Raw genomic sequence first — 19,165 nt, 5'->3', positions numbered from 1 at the left:
CTTTTTGATCACAAATTTTGTAATACGAATTCTCTGGTAGCAAGAATCATAACAATCATACTTACAGTAATATTTCTAAAGCATATGCAGCTTTTGATAATTTTTTAAGCAAGCTTTATTATCCTATCATTTAAAAAGTCTTTAATTTCCTATACGGAATTGAAAACGGTAATTAATATTCCAGTTGCACTGCTGCAGTCTTTGATCCAACTGTACAGTTCTATATTGTACTACACTGACATAACGACTCCTCTGCCTCGCAGGTAATACTACATATTTGCCTTGTAAAAACTCTGTATGCAGACTACACACAAACTCATGTGGTGTTTGAACACTGCTTTAGGTTCAGCTGCAGTGCAGTATTTCTCTGATCTTTTATTTTCCTGAGCAGATGTCTTTCATTAATTTATGGATTTATCATCTTTTCTTTTTTTACACCTGGCAGCTGGCTCAAGTTTCAGCAGTTATTGTCTATTTTGCATGACATGTAGAATTGAATGTCATCTGTCTTAACAAAGCTGAAGCTGAAAGAATGAGGTGAGCCACATGAGCTGCTGGGACAGAGCTGTACGTTTTCTTACCTCCTTAATATTTATTTGTGCTCATTTCTTCTGGCCTTGAATGGGCTGTGCTTGCATTCTGTGCAGCTGTATGTTTACCAAATCTATTCCAACATGAGTCATTGTGCGTGTGTAAGTATCCTAGAAACAGCTAGCGCTTTCTTGGGAGAACAGTTGCTTTCAGCATAAGCACTTAAAAGGGAAATTAGCCAATTGATCAGTTCTGCTTTACAGTATTTTGAGTAGCAGTGGCATCTATTTGCTGTACCTTGAATTTAGGATGCTTTTTGCATTTACTGTTTGAGATCGGTTGCATAAAGTATAAGTTACCTAACATTGTATTAATGATATGCTTGGTTTTTTAACAATGTACTAATGATAAGGTTTTAATAGCTCCTGATAAAAGATGCTATGATAGAATTTTCTTTAGAGGTGCAGTTAGCTTAATATGATTGGGGAAATGTGCAGTGAAATTTAAAGATATATTTACAAAATGACAAAAGGATGAACCCACAGATTTGTTGTATTTATCTTTATAAATCCAATTGTTTTGTCTGACCGTTAAGTATTTAAAAAAAATGTACCCTGTAGTTCCTAAAACATTTTTTAAACAAATTATAACTAATGCATGTATGTATCACTTCAGTGACTCTTCATTTGCTCACTTTCTTCACTCCATCTCTCCTAAATGTATGATTCGTGCTGAGGTACAGTTCTGTGGGCACTGACAGCCCTCCAATAAGTGACCGTTCTTCTTGTGCAAGCTTAGGCAGTGAGCATTGGCAGGTTACTCGACAATGAAGGGAAGGAATCATTGCAGAGCCCAAACCTATCATCACTTAACTGTCTTACATGTACTTTCTAGCAAGAGTCATTGTGTAGTGATCAAGAGTGGGACACCTGCTTGATTGTTGGGTTCAGCCTTTCCTAGCCTGGGGCACTGAGGCCAACTGTGGCACTCCAACTGCCATCACGACTAAGATAAGCTAATTTAAGAGAGGCTCGGAATTAAATCTGGGGCCTCCCTCGGCCACACGGCTCAGTACCACGCTCCGAGGTGCTTTCGTTGGCTGAGTCATTGGGAGCTCTCACTTTTCGCATTGCTGGTTTTGGTCTTTCTTTCCTCACAGTAAGATATGCAATGTGATATTGCTGATTCACATTAGAAAAGTTACAGGTGGAATCCTAATTTGATGTAGCCATTTAGTGTTGGCTTTAATGTCGTGTTGATTTATGCTGGAGTGCAGAGCCAGCTTGTGTAGCTTTGTGCTGCAATATTCTGTACACTATAACCAGACTTCCCCTAGAAATGAGCACCAAGTATGCCTAAGATGAACGACGAGTCTCTAGCACAAGTAAGAATCAAACAATTTTTCTCCACCCCAGATTTACTTATTAAAATAAAGTACTTTTGAAAACATTTGTGCAAAGATATTACCTTAAATTATGGAGCAGGACAGTGTTTACAAAGAGTGGTCATAATTAGAGCTAGCGGGATTTATTAATGCACGGATGAACTGATTTACTTCAGGTTTTTTTTCTGCCTCTGTCCCTCCAAAATGCAAGACTTTTTTTTAAAGAGTTAAGTTTTAAATGACTGCAAATCCTATATTTGTGAATGCACGCTCCCAGCAGGGAAGTAGTGCTCTCAGGGAATGCGATTGAAGACCGAGCTAAAACTGTGTCGCCCTGATTCTTTAACTGCATTCCAGCAAGCTGAGCTCACCACGGGAGTGAGCATTTGCAGAATCACCCCTTAAATTATTTGGTGCAAATGCTAGTTGGGCACAAAAATTAAAAATTGGCCCAAAGAGTACTTGTTAATGTTTTGTTTTTCTTACATGATACATTTTTTCTAAATGATTGTAAAAGAGAGGTACAGCAATAAGATTAAAAGATAATTTAAGTATACCAGCAGATGTCACTCAGAGGGTACATTGTTGCAAGAGGATGCTGGGAGTGGGGCAAGGTTGCACACCTCCATTGAAATAAACTTCTTTGCAAATTCTAAGAAATCTGTTCAGAAATGGTGAAGTAAGTGTTTTTTTTTTAATTTTTGTTCCTGAAAAATAGATACTGTGTTTTCCTTACCCACTGCAGGTAGATATAAATAAATACATTTGTTCCCCACTCACAGCACAGTTACATAAATAAATTAGTCTGTGTATATCTTCTGGAGGAGAGAGTAACTTTTTCCTGGGATAGCAAATGGGCACGCTAATCCATCTGTTTAAAGTGAGGACCAAGAAATATAAAACTTAAGAAAAGATTAAACTAATTTTGAATCTTTCCTATGTTACCAAATATATCTGCACAGTACTTGGTGTTATTAATAGATGATGGTTGAATAAACATATTTAAATTCATGACTTTTATTTAGAACCATCCTCCAAATTTGAATAGTAGTGCAGTCTTTTCTTTCTGCTGCTGTCCTCCAAAGCACAAATAGAATAAATGCAACTGTTCTAATCGGTTAGGTACATTCCAAATTATATGTAAAAATTGAATAATGACCAACTTTTCAAAGTGCAGTTTCACTTGACACACATGTAACATGTGATATTTGCAAACAATGTGTTGAACAGAATAACTTGAATTGAGTTCCTGCGTAAATGTAATCTCCGATAAAACTTCAACATTTATTCTTTGTTATTTTGATGTTTTTATGTTTATTCAACCGTCATCTATTAATAACACTAAGTACTTTGCAGATATATTTGGTAACATAGGAAAGATTCAAAATTAGTTTAATCTTGTAAGTTTTTTTTAATTCAGTTGATTTTTTGGGGGGTAATTATTGTCTTCCCAAGTCATCCTCAGTCAACATAAACATTTCCACCAATGGGCAGTAAAGAAGGATGGGTCTGTGATTACAAACTTAGCATACTCTGTGAATGGTCAGACTAGCTGTCAATCATTAAAAAAATTCTGGGCATTACAGGCACAGAAACATGCAGGTTCTCTGCTACCTTGTTTAGTTTCTTCTGCTAAAGATGATAGCATTTAGAGGCCCCAGGAACTCAAGCCGTAGGCTTCTCCGAGATGCACAGAAATGTTTGACATTTCTGTCGAGACATTTTAAACACAAAATGCTGCTGTATAGATAAGTGCAATCATGGCTTTATTATGCTAAAAACCTTGGGGTCGATTTTAACTCTGGGTGCGTGGCAGGAGGAATCTCAGCAGGTGTGACGTTGGGGCTGGTGGGTGGGAGCAAAAATTGTGTTGGAAGGTTGAGGATGCTGGGGACTCGAAGGAACAATCCCTAGCATAAAATTACCATTGGGCAGGGGCTGGGATGCTGACACTGGGAGGGAGAGGCACGACTAGGGCTAGGGAGGCCCGAGGACTCCTTGCGGGGCCTGCAGCAGCACTCCTTCTCCTCCTGGCCCACAAGAATTCTGCAGATAAGTGATTTTTCTAAACTTACCTTGGTCTCTTCTGGCCACTCCACGTCTCCTGCCATGGCTCTGCTGTCAGGGTTGACCCTCTGTCGGCTTTCATAATTCAGAAGTTATAATGCAGTTGTGCCAACCATGACTTTTTAAAATATAAAGTAGGACTCAGCCCTCCCGTACCTGAATTAAGATAATTTAAGGTAATATGGGGGGGGGGAGCGGGGGGGGGGGGGTGGTGGTTAGCTAGAACTTGACATGACTCTCTCTCTCTCTCTCTCTCTCTCTCTCTCTCTTTCCCCACCCCCCCGCCCCCCAATCTTCTTAATTCCCTACCTGCACCACTCCCACTGTGGGGTTGGGGGGGTGGGGCGGTGTTAAAATGTACTCGCCTATCTCCAGCATTGTTTTTTCATCTAAGTGAGAATCCAAGCGGGCAGCGAAAAAGATTTTGGTGTGACTTTTTATTTGGTTACACTTCTGCTCCCTGCTCTTGGTGCCATGTTGGCAATTCTTGTTGGCCATTTCTGAATTCAATGACAAAGCTTGCTGGACACTTTGGGGGAATTTTTCAGGGGGTCAGCGGGCATGTTTGGTGGCTGGTTAGGTGAGAACTTTTTTGACAGCAGGTAGGAAACCCGCTGTCAACCCGCTGCTACGCTAGTTTCCCAGATGTCGGGTCAGTCAGCGCTGAACAGACCTGACACCAAGCGCCGGGGGAGGCAATTTAGGTCATTATGACCTTGTTAACAGCCCCTTAAAATCTATTTTGAGCTCACCTTTAAATTTTACAAGGTCGCCCACGGGGTCCACGTTGCTCGGGGATCACGTCAGGTAAGGAGGTCGGGAGTTGTGTTAGCATGAAATCATCTCATTACTTGACAGCTGCAGATGTGCTATAAAAGCTCCCCTCTCACAGCTGTTCACTTTCCAAGGTCAAAAGCTGTTGCTTACTGCATTTGGAAGACAGATTGAGCTTTATGCAGGTTGCAAGTGTTTTGGAGTAAACTCTCTATCCAGTGTCACCTCATTGGAACACCATTGACTGATCTCTTCTGTTATCTCAACTTCACCTGACATCTATTATATCAGCATCGGTGCCCTTGAAACTATTTCACCTTGGTCCTCAAAATCCCACCACGATCAGCCACGCACCAGGCACACAGGCAGCACCAACAACAACACCAACCTTCTCCGCAATCAACTGATGCTGCACAGGGCATCAGCACATTGCTGCCCGGGAGGCCAGGGGTGGCCTCACCATGGCCAGATTTACTTCACTTGACGCTGTACACCCTGGCTGCCACATGATGTGCCAGATTGGCACCGCCCCACACCAATACCATAAAGTATCCCTACAATGCCCAAGCCATTCCTTTCACACTCGGCGCCATTGCGGGGGGTACCGTTATGTCTCACCATTCACTGCAACTCACTAAGCCACTTCCAAAGGTGCACATAAATCTGTCCAAGAACGCAAAGTGTTGAAAATAAAGATTTCAATGTTTGACAGCACATTAACAAAAACTTCACATGAACATTGCCTAAAACACACAGGCCTAGAAATTCACTGGCAACCCGTTTGGGGCCCCAGTCTCGCCAGGGCGCCGGAAGGAGTCGCAAACGCCCGCCGGAAATTCAGTTTCAGTGCCCCAGATGGAAGCGCGGCGCTACTCAAGGCGCCCCGCATCCCTTTTGGGGCGCTGCAACTGAAAATCTCAGCGCAACGTGCCGCAGCACCACACGCTGTGGCACGGCGTGCTGCAGTACTGCAGGCCTTCCTCTCCTTCTTAAAGGGGAGGGGCCTGCTGCAGCGTGATCGGTGATCGTGAGTGCCGGCAAAAGAGCCCGGCACCGAGGAGAAGTGTTGGGCTGTTGGAATGCAGTCGGCACTCCGCGGGGGGGTGGGGGCTCAGGAGGCCGGGGACGGCGGCGTGAGGAGGTGCTGGCAGGCGGCCGGCAAAAAAAATGGCCGCCCCGCACCTCCGCGCCTCTACCACCGCAGGTAGGCCCCCTGAACCGGTCGCAAATTGCGACCGGCGTTAAAGCAGGGGGCGCTACCAAATTTTGTGATCGGGGCAGTAGCGGGGCGCTGTGCACACCGATGACATCATCGGTGGCAGCGCAGCGCTAACGGCTAGTGCTGCCATTAGCGTCCTGCTAAATTTAGTGGGAGGCATGGCCAGTGGTGCAAAACCCACTAAGTGCCTTCTTTGGGCGCTAATGGGTGGCGCAGCCCACTGAATTTCTAGGTCACAGTGCTTACCCTTGTGTGTTGTTAGTTGGTATGATTGGACTAGGGTGAGCATGAAGGGTGGCTAGTGAGATAGGAAACTGATCATGTAGATGGAGAGGGATGGGTGGAGGTGCAAGGTAAGTTGGTGTGAGCAAGGATGTGCAGGAGTAGGGTAGGGAAGGCAGAGTGATGGGGATGTGATGAGTGGCATAGCAGGATGAGGTTGAGTGTGACTTTGCAGTAACATTTTGTGATCTACTGAGATCATTGAAAGGTTTGCGTCACTGCAGCCTGGTCCTCCTAACGACATCCCTGCTTGTGTCCTCCTGTGCAATGTGCAACCAGGCTGCGTTGATCTCCTGGGGAGGTCTCTTCTGCCCATGGGAAGGGAAGAGGACCTCCCTAATTATGTGGAGGGAGTCTTGAGAGAGCCTGGGTGCAGCCGTGTCCCTCTGTGCAGTGCTTGTCAGTGTTTGAAGCACCTCATGATGTAGAACACTGACAGAACAAATGTCAAAACCAATTTGGACATGGTCCCTTTAAGGAAACCGGCTGATGATGCGTCATCAAGTGACGTCATCAGACCCGCTTCCTCCAATTGGCCGGGAAACGTGCTGGGCGGGCTTAACAAGCCCAATTAGCGCAAGATCACTTTGGACAGCGGGCTGGAACCAGCAGTGGGGTCGCAACCCGCCACCAAACCCGGCCACACCGGACCCGCCGAGGTAGGGGAATTCGCGGCATTTTTGTTCGCTGTCTAAAGACTGATACAGGTACAACACCGGTAATCCGGCACCCTCGGGACCAGGCCGGTGCCGGACCACTGAAAATTCCGAACCACTGAAGGTGTCGAAAGTCACCACAAACACCGGCACCACCTGCTCCTCCTCTTCCTGCTGCTGCCCTCCCTGTGCCGCCGCCGACCCCGCCGCCCACGGGCTGCTCGGGCTCCATCGCTCCGCCAAGCCGTCGATGATGCTGCGCGGTCCAGGCGCTGATCCTGACCCGGCGGCGGTCCCGGGACCCGAGCCGGACCCATCCCAGGGAGGGAATGTGACAGCAGGACCTTCCTCATGCCGGACCACTGAAGGTGCCGGACCGTCGGGTGCCGGATTACCGGTGTTGTACCTGTATAATGGGGATCTTCAGATGAAGATATTTGGAGGCACCTAATCTTTTGACTTGTGTGATTCTCATCAACAAATATGGGATTTGCAAATGTCTAGCAGGTTGAAATAGATTAACTGAAAATTTTCATAATAAACTTTACCAAAATATAATCTTGAATTGCCATATAATTTGAAGGTTTGCCAATGTAGCCATGCCACTTACTCCATGGAGAGTAAATTTATTTGATATTGCTTTATTACAAATCATCACAGGATGAAGCCTCAAATTACCTCGCCATTTCTAGAAATACCCATAAACGGAGTTTTAGACCTACAATTTACCTAGTTTATATTGACTTGTAACAAGTTAGTTAATAAATATTCCTATACTATCAAATCATGACATTTAGATATTAAATTTACCACTCTGGTCAATAGCAGATTAGTCACTATGGGAGTTCACTGTATCAAAATGATAAACACATTATTTGCATGAAGATGCTATTTAAAGAAAATGTCTTCATTGCAATATTTGATGTGGCTAAAATATAAATTAACTAACCCCCTCAGAGCAATTAGGGATGAGCAATAAATACTACTTGCCAGTGTTGCCCACATCCCAAGAATAAATTAAAGTAAAAAATGGTGTACAGCTGGAAGTACTGTAATAATTGAATGTTTGTGTAAAATAAAAGTAAAGTGAAGCCTGAACTTTAAAATACTACTTTCCTTAGGATCAAATTTTCAAAATGGACTGCTTCAATTTTCATAAATTGTTCATTATTGCATATTTGAACAGTAACTTAAATGAACAGCTTTTATGATGATAACCACTATAGCAACCTTGGTGTCATATTTGATCCTGAAATGAGCTTCCGACCACACATCTGCACCATCACTAAGATTGCCTATTTCCACCTTCGTAACCTCGCCCGTCTCCGCCCCGCCTCCGCTCATCTGCTGCTAAAACCCTCATCCATGCCTTTGTTACCTCTAGACTTGACTATTCCAATGCACTCCTGGCTGGCCTCCCACTTTCTACCCTCCGTAAACTTGAAGCCATCCAAAACTCGGCTGCCTGTGTCCTAACTCAATTTCAAAATTCTCATCCTTGTTTTCAACTCCCTCCATGGCCTCGCCCCTCCAGATAGCTCCGTAATCTCCTCCAGCCCCACAACCATGCACCCCCCGCCCCCCCCCAGAAATATCTGCGCTCCTCTAATTCTGCCATCTTGAGAATCCTTCATTATAATCGCTCAACCATTGGTGGCCGTGCCTTCAGCTGCCTGGGCCCTAAGCTCTGGAATTCCCTCCCTAAACCTTCCTGCCTCTCTACCTCTCCCTCCTCCTTTTAAGACACTCCTTAAAACCTACCTCTTTGACCAAGCCATCTGCGGTACTGCAGGCCTTCCTCCCACTGTTAAGGGGGAGGTGCCTGCAACAGCGCAATCCCCGCTCGCGAGTGCCGGCAAATGAGCCCCGCACCAAGGAGAAGTGCCGGGCTCTCGGGGAAACAGCCGGCAATGCCGCGGGGGGGGGGGGGGGGGGGCGGGTAGGAGGCCGGGGACGGAGGTGCTGGCAGGCGGCCGCCGAAAAAGCGGCCACCCCGCACCTCCACCTTAACTTGCACCGCTGCCGGCACAGTAAGGCCCCGTGAACCGGGCGTGGGTAGCGAACGGCGCAACTGCGCCGTTCGCTATCAAATATCGTGAACTGGGCACGAATGGGGCGCTGCGCACTCCAATGACGTCATCGGTGGCGGCGCAGCGCAACAGGCTAACGCCACCATTAGCGCCCCTCCTGAATATCGCGGGAGGCGCAGCCAGTGGCGCTACAGCCACTGCCTGCCTCTTTAGGCGCTAACAGGTGGCGCTACTCACCCAATTTCTCCCCCGCTATATAAATACTACTTGTTGTTGTAATGCTCTGTTAAAGCACCTGGACCATAACATTAGGTAAAGATTGTCCTCCTGTACTAGTTCACAAAGTGGCTACTTGACCAAAATATCTATTGAAAGATGCTCCAGGAGTTGCAGGTGATTTAGTAATTTCTCACTTATGTTTTAATATTGGCATCTAATGATGGTAAGCACATTCTATTTGAATATATTGTTTTTAGAATATTTTTATTCTGAAAAGTGTGAAGTTTGTAATTATTTAGTAAGTGAGTACTGTTTTCAATTTTGTGATACACCTCCTGAGTGAGTTTATTTTTTTTAGAATAAAAGTACAATAGTTTTATTAATCTGATGGTTAGCACCATTTAAAATTATCATTATTATTTGTATATTCAAGGGGTTTACAACATGACAAATACAATATGATCTGTGTTTGCCAATGTGCCTCTGGCATAACAGATGTAAGCCTGTAAGATTGCTTTGTGTAACTCATTTGACCTTTTTGGGATTTTACCATTTTGACACATCTGAAATAATTTGAGTATTAATGATCATTAAGTTATTTTCTGCCAGTAGAGTTGCATGAACTTTTGTTTTACCAGCTATTGTCTGATTTTTTGGATGCACTATATTTGATTGGAAAAATAATTTGGGCAACCTGATAACATCACTAGAACATTGGATTCATAACCAAAAGGTCATACATTGTACCCTGACATTGCTTGGTGTGGTGGGGTATGGCAAGTTTACCAATTTTAAAAGGACCAGCAAGAAAGGACCCTATTCAGACTTGTGTGCAACCTGGTGAGTTGACCAAGAATATCATTGGTGTAGGTGGAGATCCTTTGACTAGAATTGTCTCACCCTTGCAAGCCAAAGGGAATAGTCAGTAAAAGAGACAAAGAGTGACAAATTATAATTAAGTAAATTCTTACACTTAAGTGGTGTGTATATAAACCATTATTATTTTATCCATCTAACTGTCCATTAGAAAACTGATTGTGAACTGCACTCGATAATTTCAAAGTTAATTTTTTAAAAACTTAAATTAAAAATGCTCCATACTGGTCTTGGCCTGCACATTCCACTTGTATCTAATGCGTACATGCTGAAATCAAGCTCCCACTAAAGCTCTTCAAGGCTTATAGTAAAATTTAAAATTTATATAAATTGTTTAGGATTTCTATATTTACGTCCTAAAATTGTCAATTCAGTTCTACCCTAATCTCCCTTTTCCAGGGGTTTTGCTTCAGTCATCTGGACTGAGCACAGCAGAAATCACTAGTTGGTTTTAAAATTTATGAATTTGAACTGAAATTGACAAATAGATTGTAAGAGAGTGCACTCCTGAATAGAAATTTAAATTGGAATATAGTTCAAAATCCCTTCAAAATGAAATCCCATCAGGTCAGCAGTTTTCCACATGGAAATGTCTACCTTGCAATATTTAGTTCACACATCTTTAAACATTTTGAAGGTCTTGTTTGTTTCTAGTCTTCCCGTTATTCCCTACAATGCAAGCAGGCATTGATTCTTTTAATACTCTGCAATTCATGTGCCACTGCAGAACAGCTTGCTGCACTTCCTTTCATTTGCCATCGTTATTTCACTTATGCATTATGACAGATGGCAGTGGAGAGTGTAATGCTCTTTTAGTCTTCCCTATCAGTCTAATGGAGGTCACAGAAGGTTTTTCAACTCTTCCCTCTTGGTACAAGAAGCATGTCAATCATGAGTTATCATCTCTGCCATCATTAAGCCTCTGAAATACAAAGGACCAGCTTGATGGAGTTGCTAAAGAGTTTGTTCACTCAGATAAGATCTCCTTTTACAATGGTTTCACCTCTGAAATAAATTTGTAGATCCTTTCATAATGACTTGTGTAGCCGTGGACGTTAACAGCATTTTTGCTCTTAAACATACTCTTCAAAAGAACACCCTTTGGAATAACTTCTGGAAAAGACCCCTTAATTGACCTTCCAGGGCCCACATTGATTTTCTCCACATGCATCTTCATTTCTGATAAATTATAAAGCCATTAATTTGTGGAGGAAATGGTGGGCGATCTGCAGCACAGATGTGCCCAAACCATACTAACGCACAAAACACAAAAGAGTGCCAAGAAAGCTGAATGAAAATCAGAATTGCTAGATTGTTACGGTTAGCCTCACATTAAACTTTCTCCTGGGAACTATTTTAGGAAGCTTCTGTCTACAGAGCTGAAGGGTAATAATATTTGCAGATAAATAGGATTCTTTATCAGTGTAAGAAAGAATTTATTGATCAGCTGGCCCCTGGGGACTTTTTGACTGTCAGAAAACTAACCTTTGATACATCTTGGTTCAGTACCCTTGCATAGGTCAGATATCTCCAGATCTACCCAGTAACCCCTCTGTGTAAGGTTTCTAGGCATACAATGTTCTCTGCTATGAGTCAAGATGTTTAATTTTTAACTTTATAATAATACCCTTTTTGTTTTGTGAATTTCTTTTGCATCTATATCTAACTTGTTAAATTTTAATGCAGGTTGTGAATTATTCTGTTACAACATAATAGTTGTTTTCATTTCTTGTTGGAGCTGATGATTAGCTTTATTAGTGGCGTAATGACAATGTAGAGCTCGTGATTGTAAGTGTTCTTCTATCCATCATTACAAATCACTGGGCGGTACAATATTTCTGTTCTTTTCTGCTTAATGCTGAACAAGTGCACTTCTTAAAAGCATTTTTTTTTTTAAAACACGCACCTCTTGTTGGATAAACCTAACATTGAATGAGTGCATTTTGTGCGACCATTGAACATCGGCAGCTGATGTTCTTTTTGGTTTGTTCACTCATTTGCCTGGTCACTAAAGGGTTGCTCTGCAGGCCTGTCCTCTCCAAACAGCCTTGTTTTCCATAATTGCTTTGTATATTTTCCTTGACAAACAGCATCTCACATACAGGAGGGACTGTCGCCTAATCACCTGAAAAAGGCCAAGCTGATGTTCTTCTACACCCGGTACCCTAGTTCCAACATGCTGAAGATGTTCTTCTCTGATGTGAAGGTAAGCAAGAGAAGGAGGATTTTGCCCTCTTTTTTGCCACAGCCACTGCAACAACAAAAAACAATGGTGGCTATTGTCTTCTATTTACTACTTAATTTGTTTTTGATGTAGCATAGACTGAGCATAAGGAGGATGAATAAACTGACAGATTCAGGCCACATTATTTAAATGAGGACGTGAAGGCTGTCCAGTCACAGCTGCACCCTCCCTCTGCTTCTGATATATTTAACCCGCATTTGTATTTTTACTTTCTTGATTTGAACTGTTTGTCCTTTTTTCCCCCAGAGGCTTTTTAAGATAGTTACAAAATCTTAAAATTCTAATTTTTTAAATCTACTATATGAAATAATCTTAACAATAACATTCTGAAACAATTTGTGTTTATTGCTTTTGTTCATTTTTATAAATTTAACATAGACTTTCCTCATTTAGGCATAATTTCCCTCTTCAGAGTTGGGATTTGCTTTTGTTACTTGTTAATGACTAAACATTCAAGCAAACTATACAGTCCTGCAGTGTATTTTTTTAACCTAAAAAAAATTACAAAATTACTGTTACATTCCTAATAAACTGCATTGTTGATATTGGTCCATGTGATGGGTTTATTTTTCCATCTAAGGTGAAACTGAACTTTTTCTAATTTTAAAAATGTTGCATAGTTAACAGAGAAGCAATATTGAATTATTGCACTAATTCCTGGGCATTGCTGTCTGTCTTCTCCGCCTTCTGCTGCTGCCAGTATTTTCCAATCTCTTAGTATATTGTAAGCTGTAAATTGATGTGTGGTTTTGCCCCTCTATTATTATCCATACAACTTTTTAAAATTAGAAAAAACAATTAAGTTCCACCTTAGCTGGGAAACCAAACCTATCACATCGGAGTGATATCCATATTTTAGCAGTACTGCAGTTTATTCAGAGTGCAACAGTAGTATGGTCACTTTGCTGGTTGAAATAATTACTCTTTTTGAACTGTGTGGAATTGTAAGTCAGTCAGTTAACTCTGAGAACTGCAACAGCATTTCTGCACCAAAGTGCCAAGATTATAATTATTAATGTTTTATTCTTAAGAATAATGGGAATTAGCAAATACTTAGTAGCATCTCCCTTATCTTATTTCTGAGGTTCCTCATTTAGTGTAAGAAATTCCTATTTTTTTTTGCAGATGTTTCATATTTTGAAAGCTGACAAAAGGTGATCAAAAAATTAATATCACTTCAATAAAAGCTCAAACTGGCAAGGAAAATAATTGTTAGTCTCCATGGTGAATATTAATGTAATTAAATGTTTTTTGACAGCACAATTATCGAGCAGTTATGAACATTTATAAACCTCATTGTCCAAAAGAAAATATAGAATTTGTGATAATGACCAAGTTCTTGGTCAAGTTTAATATATTCTTTAATATACTGTGCATATTTTTTTCTTCCCTCAACAATTAACCCCTAATTGATCTAAAGATGTCCCTATTTAAACCATATATCGGCAAGGTGTCCCTGAGCAGTGAGATCAAATGGATTGGTTAGGTTAAACACCACTCATACAGCAGATTACCTGTGGGATAAAGAAAGAACTTACATTTATATAGTACCTTTCACATCCTCGGGACGTCTCAGCGCTTTGTAGCCAATCAGTTACGTTTGAAGTGGCACCTCCGACAATCCAGCACGCCCTCTTGCTGCACTGAAGTGTCAGTCTAGATTATGTGCTCAAGTCCTGAAAAAGGGCTTGAACTCACAACCTGCTGACTCTGGGGTGATAGTGCTACTACTGAGCCAAGCTAACTTTTTACTTACATATCCAATCTTTTCCCTATAACCTTTCACATGTACTGCCTTGTTCCTTTTTTACTTCTTTTCCCCAAAGAAAGGAGCATACTTTTCCTCAAAAAATTTTCAACCAAACTAGAGCTGGATTTTCCAGCAGGCAGCACTTTTACTGTCCTATATTTCAATGGTTTGATCTGCTGATAATATTTCAATGGTTTGATCTGCTGATAATAGTGCCTGCCAGTTGCGACCATTTTCCTGAAGGTGCCCATACAGATGGAATAGATTCTTAGCCCATATGGGTGGAACTGAGTAATCAAGGTAGTGGAATTACTGCTCTGCATCTTTTGCTTTTTGGAAAAAAAGGAATTTCTGCTCCTTTTATACAGCTGAAATTGTGCTTTCAACAAAGGAGGACTCTATTTGCCATTGACAATTACTAAAAAAAAATTCATCTAGTTCACACTCTGCCACTGCACGTGATGCCTTTTCTGTGAGCTTTATTTCCTCCTTGTTAATTTCTGAATATCACCAGTAAAAAAAAATTACATATTTAAAATAATAGGCTTGCCACCAGCAGTGATAAATATTGCACTTGGGTCACAAGATCAAGCCCCAAAATTCCACATACTGACTTGTAGTCCTTTTGGAGTAGCAAATGGAAGCCAAATTAAACCATGAGTTCAGCTTCAGTTTGCCCCTGTAAATGGGATAGTTTATCGTTTTCAACTTAACATTGAAGATGCAAAACAAAGTCCTGCCTTTAGATTAATGCCATCATAAACTTCAATACAGCTGAACATGAAGGAAATGGTGGCTAGAAAAAAAACCATGGCCTTCACCAACTTAAGTGGGTGAATTTCTTCCACTCCTCCCTGTATGACTAGCGAAGTAGTTTCACCATTAACTGTACTGTGCCTCCCCAGAAATTGAGGAAGTTGTAGCCCAAAAAGAACTAAAACTCTACATGTGCCAGCACATTTATTTTTCACCTGTTTCTGCGGAAGCTCTATTCTCAGATTGGTGACAACAATGTTCTTTGCGTCCTTTGCTGGCAAAACCATTCACCACTGTAAATGAGATGGTTTTAACGGGACAGTGAAAATCAAAAGTTATTTTTAGAAGTGGCTCTGTGCTATAAAAATCTTATTTAAGCCCTTTTTTTGATATTGGTGTGTGGTGATAGGATGGGGTGGGGGCAAGTCCATGAGAGCAGTGGTCAAGTGAAGACCTGTGAACTCCAATCACTGCCCTCCCTTCTTTGCTGCACCTGTACACTGCTGCTCCCTCTTGGAGGGCAAATAGGAACATCTGTTCGTTTTCTGTACTTTCAACAGGCACTCTCAAGACCTATGGAAGTGCGACGCACAAAGTTCACTTAATTTATATTCTAGTGCACCTTCAGTGGTGATGGGCACACGGGACTACCAGCAATGGCACATTATTAATATAAAAGTGCCTTTTGATTACATGGTTTAAGATCTATTAAATGTGCCTGAGGTCATTTTTCATTGAAAACAACTTTTTTTTCAGTTATAAAATACATCTAAGGCCTATTTATGGAAGCTTTTGATGGTGTTTTGTCCTTTTATTAGCTGATGGAAAATGTGTCCTATGTTTCATGGGAAAACTTAATATTTATGATCAATATATAATGTGCCATGCTCCTGTCATTGACATTTAGTAACACAATATTAACTGTAATTGTAAAAGTAAGATTTTGCAAAAAATTATAAAGGGAACGACTGAGACATTTAATATTAGGCACAGAATAGTGGAGCAAATTTTTGTTATTTTCAGTAGTAACATTAAAATATATTTTGTAGTAATTAAAATTGGCCTGTTCACCTAAACAATTTTGAGCAAAGATGGAAGAGATTAGAGACCAACATTTGAATATTGGGAATGAATTCTGAGCCAAATATATAATGCAGTGGAATATGGGATGGATCTTACACAATAGGCATAATTGCAAAGTGTATTTACTCAGCAGTTTCTGAAATGCATCTTTGCTTTATTTCTCACTGGACCATTTATACACTTCTTCCCTCTCCACCTCTAAACTTGATTCAAACTGCTTTTATCTTTGGAGGTAATAGCGTAATATGGGTGGGGTGAAAGTTTACATCTATGCCCTGCGACTGGTATTTATTCTCCAGTTAGTATGCTTGATATGATGATCATACAGCGCAATATATTGCATAAAAGTGGAGTAAACACATCATTTAATGTTTTTTTTTATGATAAGTAAACTTATAATACTTGAATCCCAATGGTTTTGCAGTTCAAAGGCCTTGTGTTTTTTTTATTAATGACATTTTGCCATTACACAGACATTTTGATGTAATGCCAGAATTGCTTTGAATAGTGTCCATGTTTGCTGCTGGAGGAATTGTAAAGTAGCCCATAAACATTCTGGCTCCATAGAAACTTTGTAAGGTGGTGAGTTTAATATGATTTGCAGCAACCAATAGTTCTTGGACTGCCTGCAGTCTTTATCACCTCAAATAAAGAGAATTCTGAGCTTCAACAGCTCTGTGTCTAATGTTAAATATCTTCATTCTGCAAGCGAAGATGCCATTATGGCGTCTGTAATTCGCTAATGACTGATGCATATAATTACAATATATATTGAACATTCTTACAAAACATTTTAAAGTTGTGTACATCAGAACTACAGATTGAGTCACTTCAAGTAAGGAGAATGTGCACAGAATTTAATCTGTTTAGAAAACTATAAAAAGGATTTTTTTCCTAATCTAAGACAGTAGAGGAGATAATGTAGTGCTTGAAGAGGAAGTGCCATTTTTTAGAATTTCTCATGACCACTGAGAACAGGGTTTTCATCTGTAAAATTTAAAAAATCTAATTTTCTCTTCTGTCCAGCGCCTCCCCTCCACCCCCACCCCCCCCCCCCCCCCACCCATCGACTTGAGTCGATTACTGCCTAGCTAGATTAAGGTGTCAAATTGATTTGTTTTATGCGTCTTTTGACTGTGCTCATTGAATATTTAGGAAGTTTCTTCAGCAAACACTGGGATTGGACATGTCCCACGGGAAGCATTAATCCGTCACAGGCACAATTAGGCTGCAGAAAGAAGAGGCCGTCTCTTGTGCCATTCACTTGTTTGTGATGCACCAGCGAGGACCTTAAAGATCAAGATTACTATGTTTGTTTAAAAAAAAACTGTAATTCAGGAACTGTTAATGTTTGATAAGCAAAAAGTGACACAAGTCTTAAATGCTGAGCCCTCATGTTTGAGTGGCTCTGTTGTTTTGGCCAGTGCATCTCTGGTATTTCAATTCTGTAACAATAGGTTTTAAATCTCCCTTTATACCCTTCTGCCAAACACTGTCATGTGGACTTACTTTTTTTTTGTAGTCCCATTAGGTCATCTACAGGCCATTCTAGAAAAAAATACCCTTTCTTTTTTCTCTATTCTTGTATGTAGGAGACAATGTCTTGTAACAATACTGAAGCTTAATCTCCATGTCAAAGCAATTTTCATTCCCGGGTGCGCAGGCTGCTATCGTTTTGTTATGTTTTGTTTCTTATACTAAAAGAATTAAAAAGGAACAGTAGTCGTCATGGGGCCTGTAGTTCTTATCTCAGTGTCTGGAAATTTGGACAGTGTATTTTGCTGCAGAGATAACATGGAAAGAACTCTGAGTTCAGCAAATAGTAATGGGTTTAAGTTCTATTGAAATCAGCAGCAAATCAGATAACGGGGTCCTTCAGTTGTCTTTTTAATCAGGTCCCCGCAAGGCTGAATGGAGACAGAGCAGACACACAGAGTGAAAATATAATTCTTGGATAGGTTAAGTACATGTTTGAACTCTTGCAGTCAGAGTGATTTGATGATGACTTAATCATTTTCTGGTCAATTATCTGTGAGGACCCTTGCAACTGGAAGGCAATTATGATGCAAGCTGGCCTTTGGGAGCTGCAACAGCCTCCACTTCTGTTTCCTTGTTACTTAGCCTTCACTGCCATGAATTTTCATTCACTTCATTATCTTAAATTCACTGGAATAGAAACAACTTTCTGCATTGTAATTACACACCCATTAGCTGTCAGCTTGATAGAAGCAGGCAGCCCTCTTCATGGCCAGAGCAAATGCTTGATAAGTGCTCACTGTGATTTTTGATTAATGCACACCCCTTGCTCTAAAGGGGAAAAATGATAGATGCCTATGATGAGAAAAGGCAGTGGATCAGGCTGTCTGATGTACAGGCAGTTTGAATTTATTGGTTTTAACTTGACTAATAGAGATTTAGCTGACCTTGTGCACACACAAGACCCTGTTGGAGAGGAGGGCAACATTTGTTGTAGTCAAGTAGGTCTCCATAAAAGTTCAGGGTCACCAAGCTACTAAGTCTGAAGCCAACTACCACAAGCAATCTAACTTCTAAATAGCTTGACAATAGATATGTCTGGAAGACTGTCTATGACCTTAACTCCTTTTATGAAGAGGGAGGGGATAGAAAAACTACCCTGAAATCATTCCCTTTGGTCACTTCAGTTCCCAGCTGTGGCTAGTGCAGACTATAATTCTGAAGCCTTGAACTTTGACTTTTCCACTAGCTCTGGAAATATTGGCGGGGGGGCGGTGCAGAGAAAGAAAAGAGAGGCGGAGATTATTAATTAGCCTGTGTGCAATATTTGCCAGCTTGTTTTTCAAAATATTGATTTACACTTTAAAATTAATGTTTTGAACATTTAAGCTTTAGTTTTGTTTGCATGAAAAGTGAGCTAGAAAATCACTAAATTTACATGGGCAGTTAGCCCAGCACATGTGGTGGGATTGTGCCCTCCAGTGCTGGCACAACAAGAGTATTGGCGTGGGCCCAGCAGGAGCCTTCATCACTACCGATGCATTTTGGTTGTCTGCCAGGAACTTTGGGGGGGGGGAGGGGGAAGTGCCAGGTCCCCCACTACAAAGAAATTATTTTTATGCCCTCTTGGCCCCATTTTTAAGGATGCTGATAATAAAAATCAATTCTGTAGGGGCCCAGGCCTATTCTCTGGCCTAACCCCCAATGGGGCCCACTTGTGCTCTTCTAAAAGCCAGTGCACTTCATCTCACTGAGAATACTGGCCTCCAACCTTATGTTGGGTCCCACTGAGATCGGTGAAGCCGAGACTTCCAGTG

General features: G+C 41.3%; 1 protein-coding gene across 5 annotated transcripts in view; it reads left to right on the top strand.

Annotated features, from left to right (window-relative positions):
• prox1a (prospero homeobox 1a) overlaps positions 1 to 19,165 on the top strand; it is a 203,161-nt gene that overhangs the window by 10,806 nt on the left and 173,190 nt on the right. For all 5 annotated transcript variants that reach the window (XM_085981201.1, XM_085981193.1, XM_085981195.1 and 2 more), the window contains one exon: positions 12,140 to 12,244. In XM_085981201.1, coding sequence (XP_085837327.1) covers positions 12,140 to 12,244 — 105 coding nt within the window. The remainder of the gene's footprint in view (positions 1 to 12,139; positions 12,245 to 19,165) is intronic.

Source organism: Somniosus microcephalus, chromosome 3 (genome assembly GCF_052327205.1).
Source record: "Somniosus microcephalus isolate GS21.2 chromosome 3, FLI_Smic_1.0, whole genome shotgun sequence".
Classification (NCBI taxonomy): domain Eukaryota; kingdom Metazoa; phylum Chordata; class Chondrichthyes; order Squaliformes; family Somniosidae; genus Somniosus; species Somniosus microcephalus.
The sequence above is the reverse complement of the archived record's forward strand: the minus strand, read 5'-3'. Positions and strand labels throughout refer to the sequence as shown.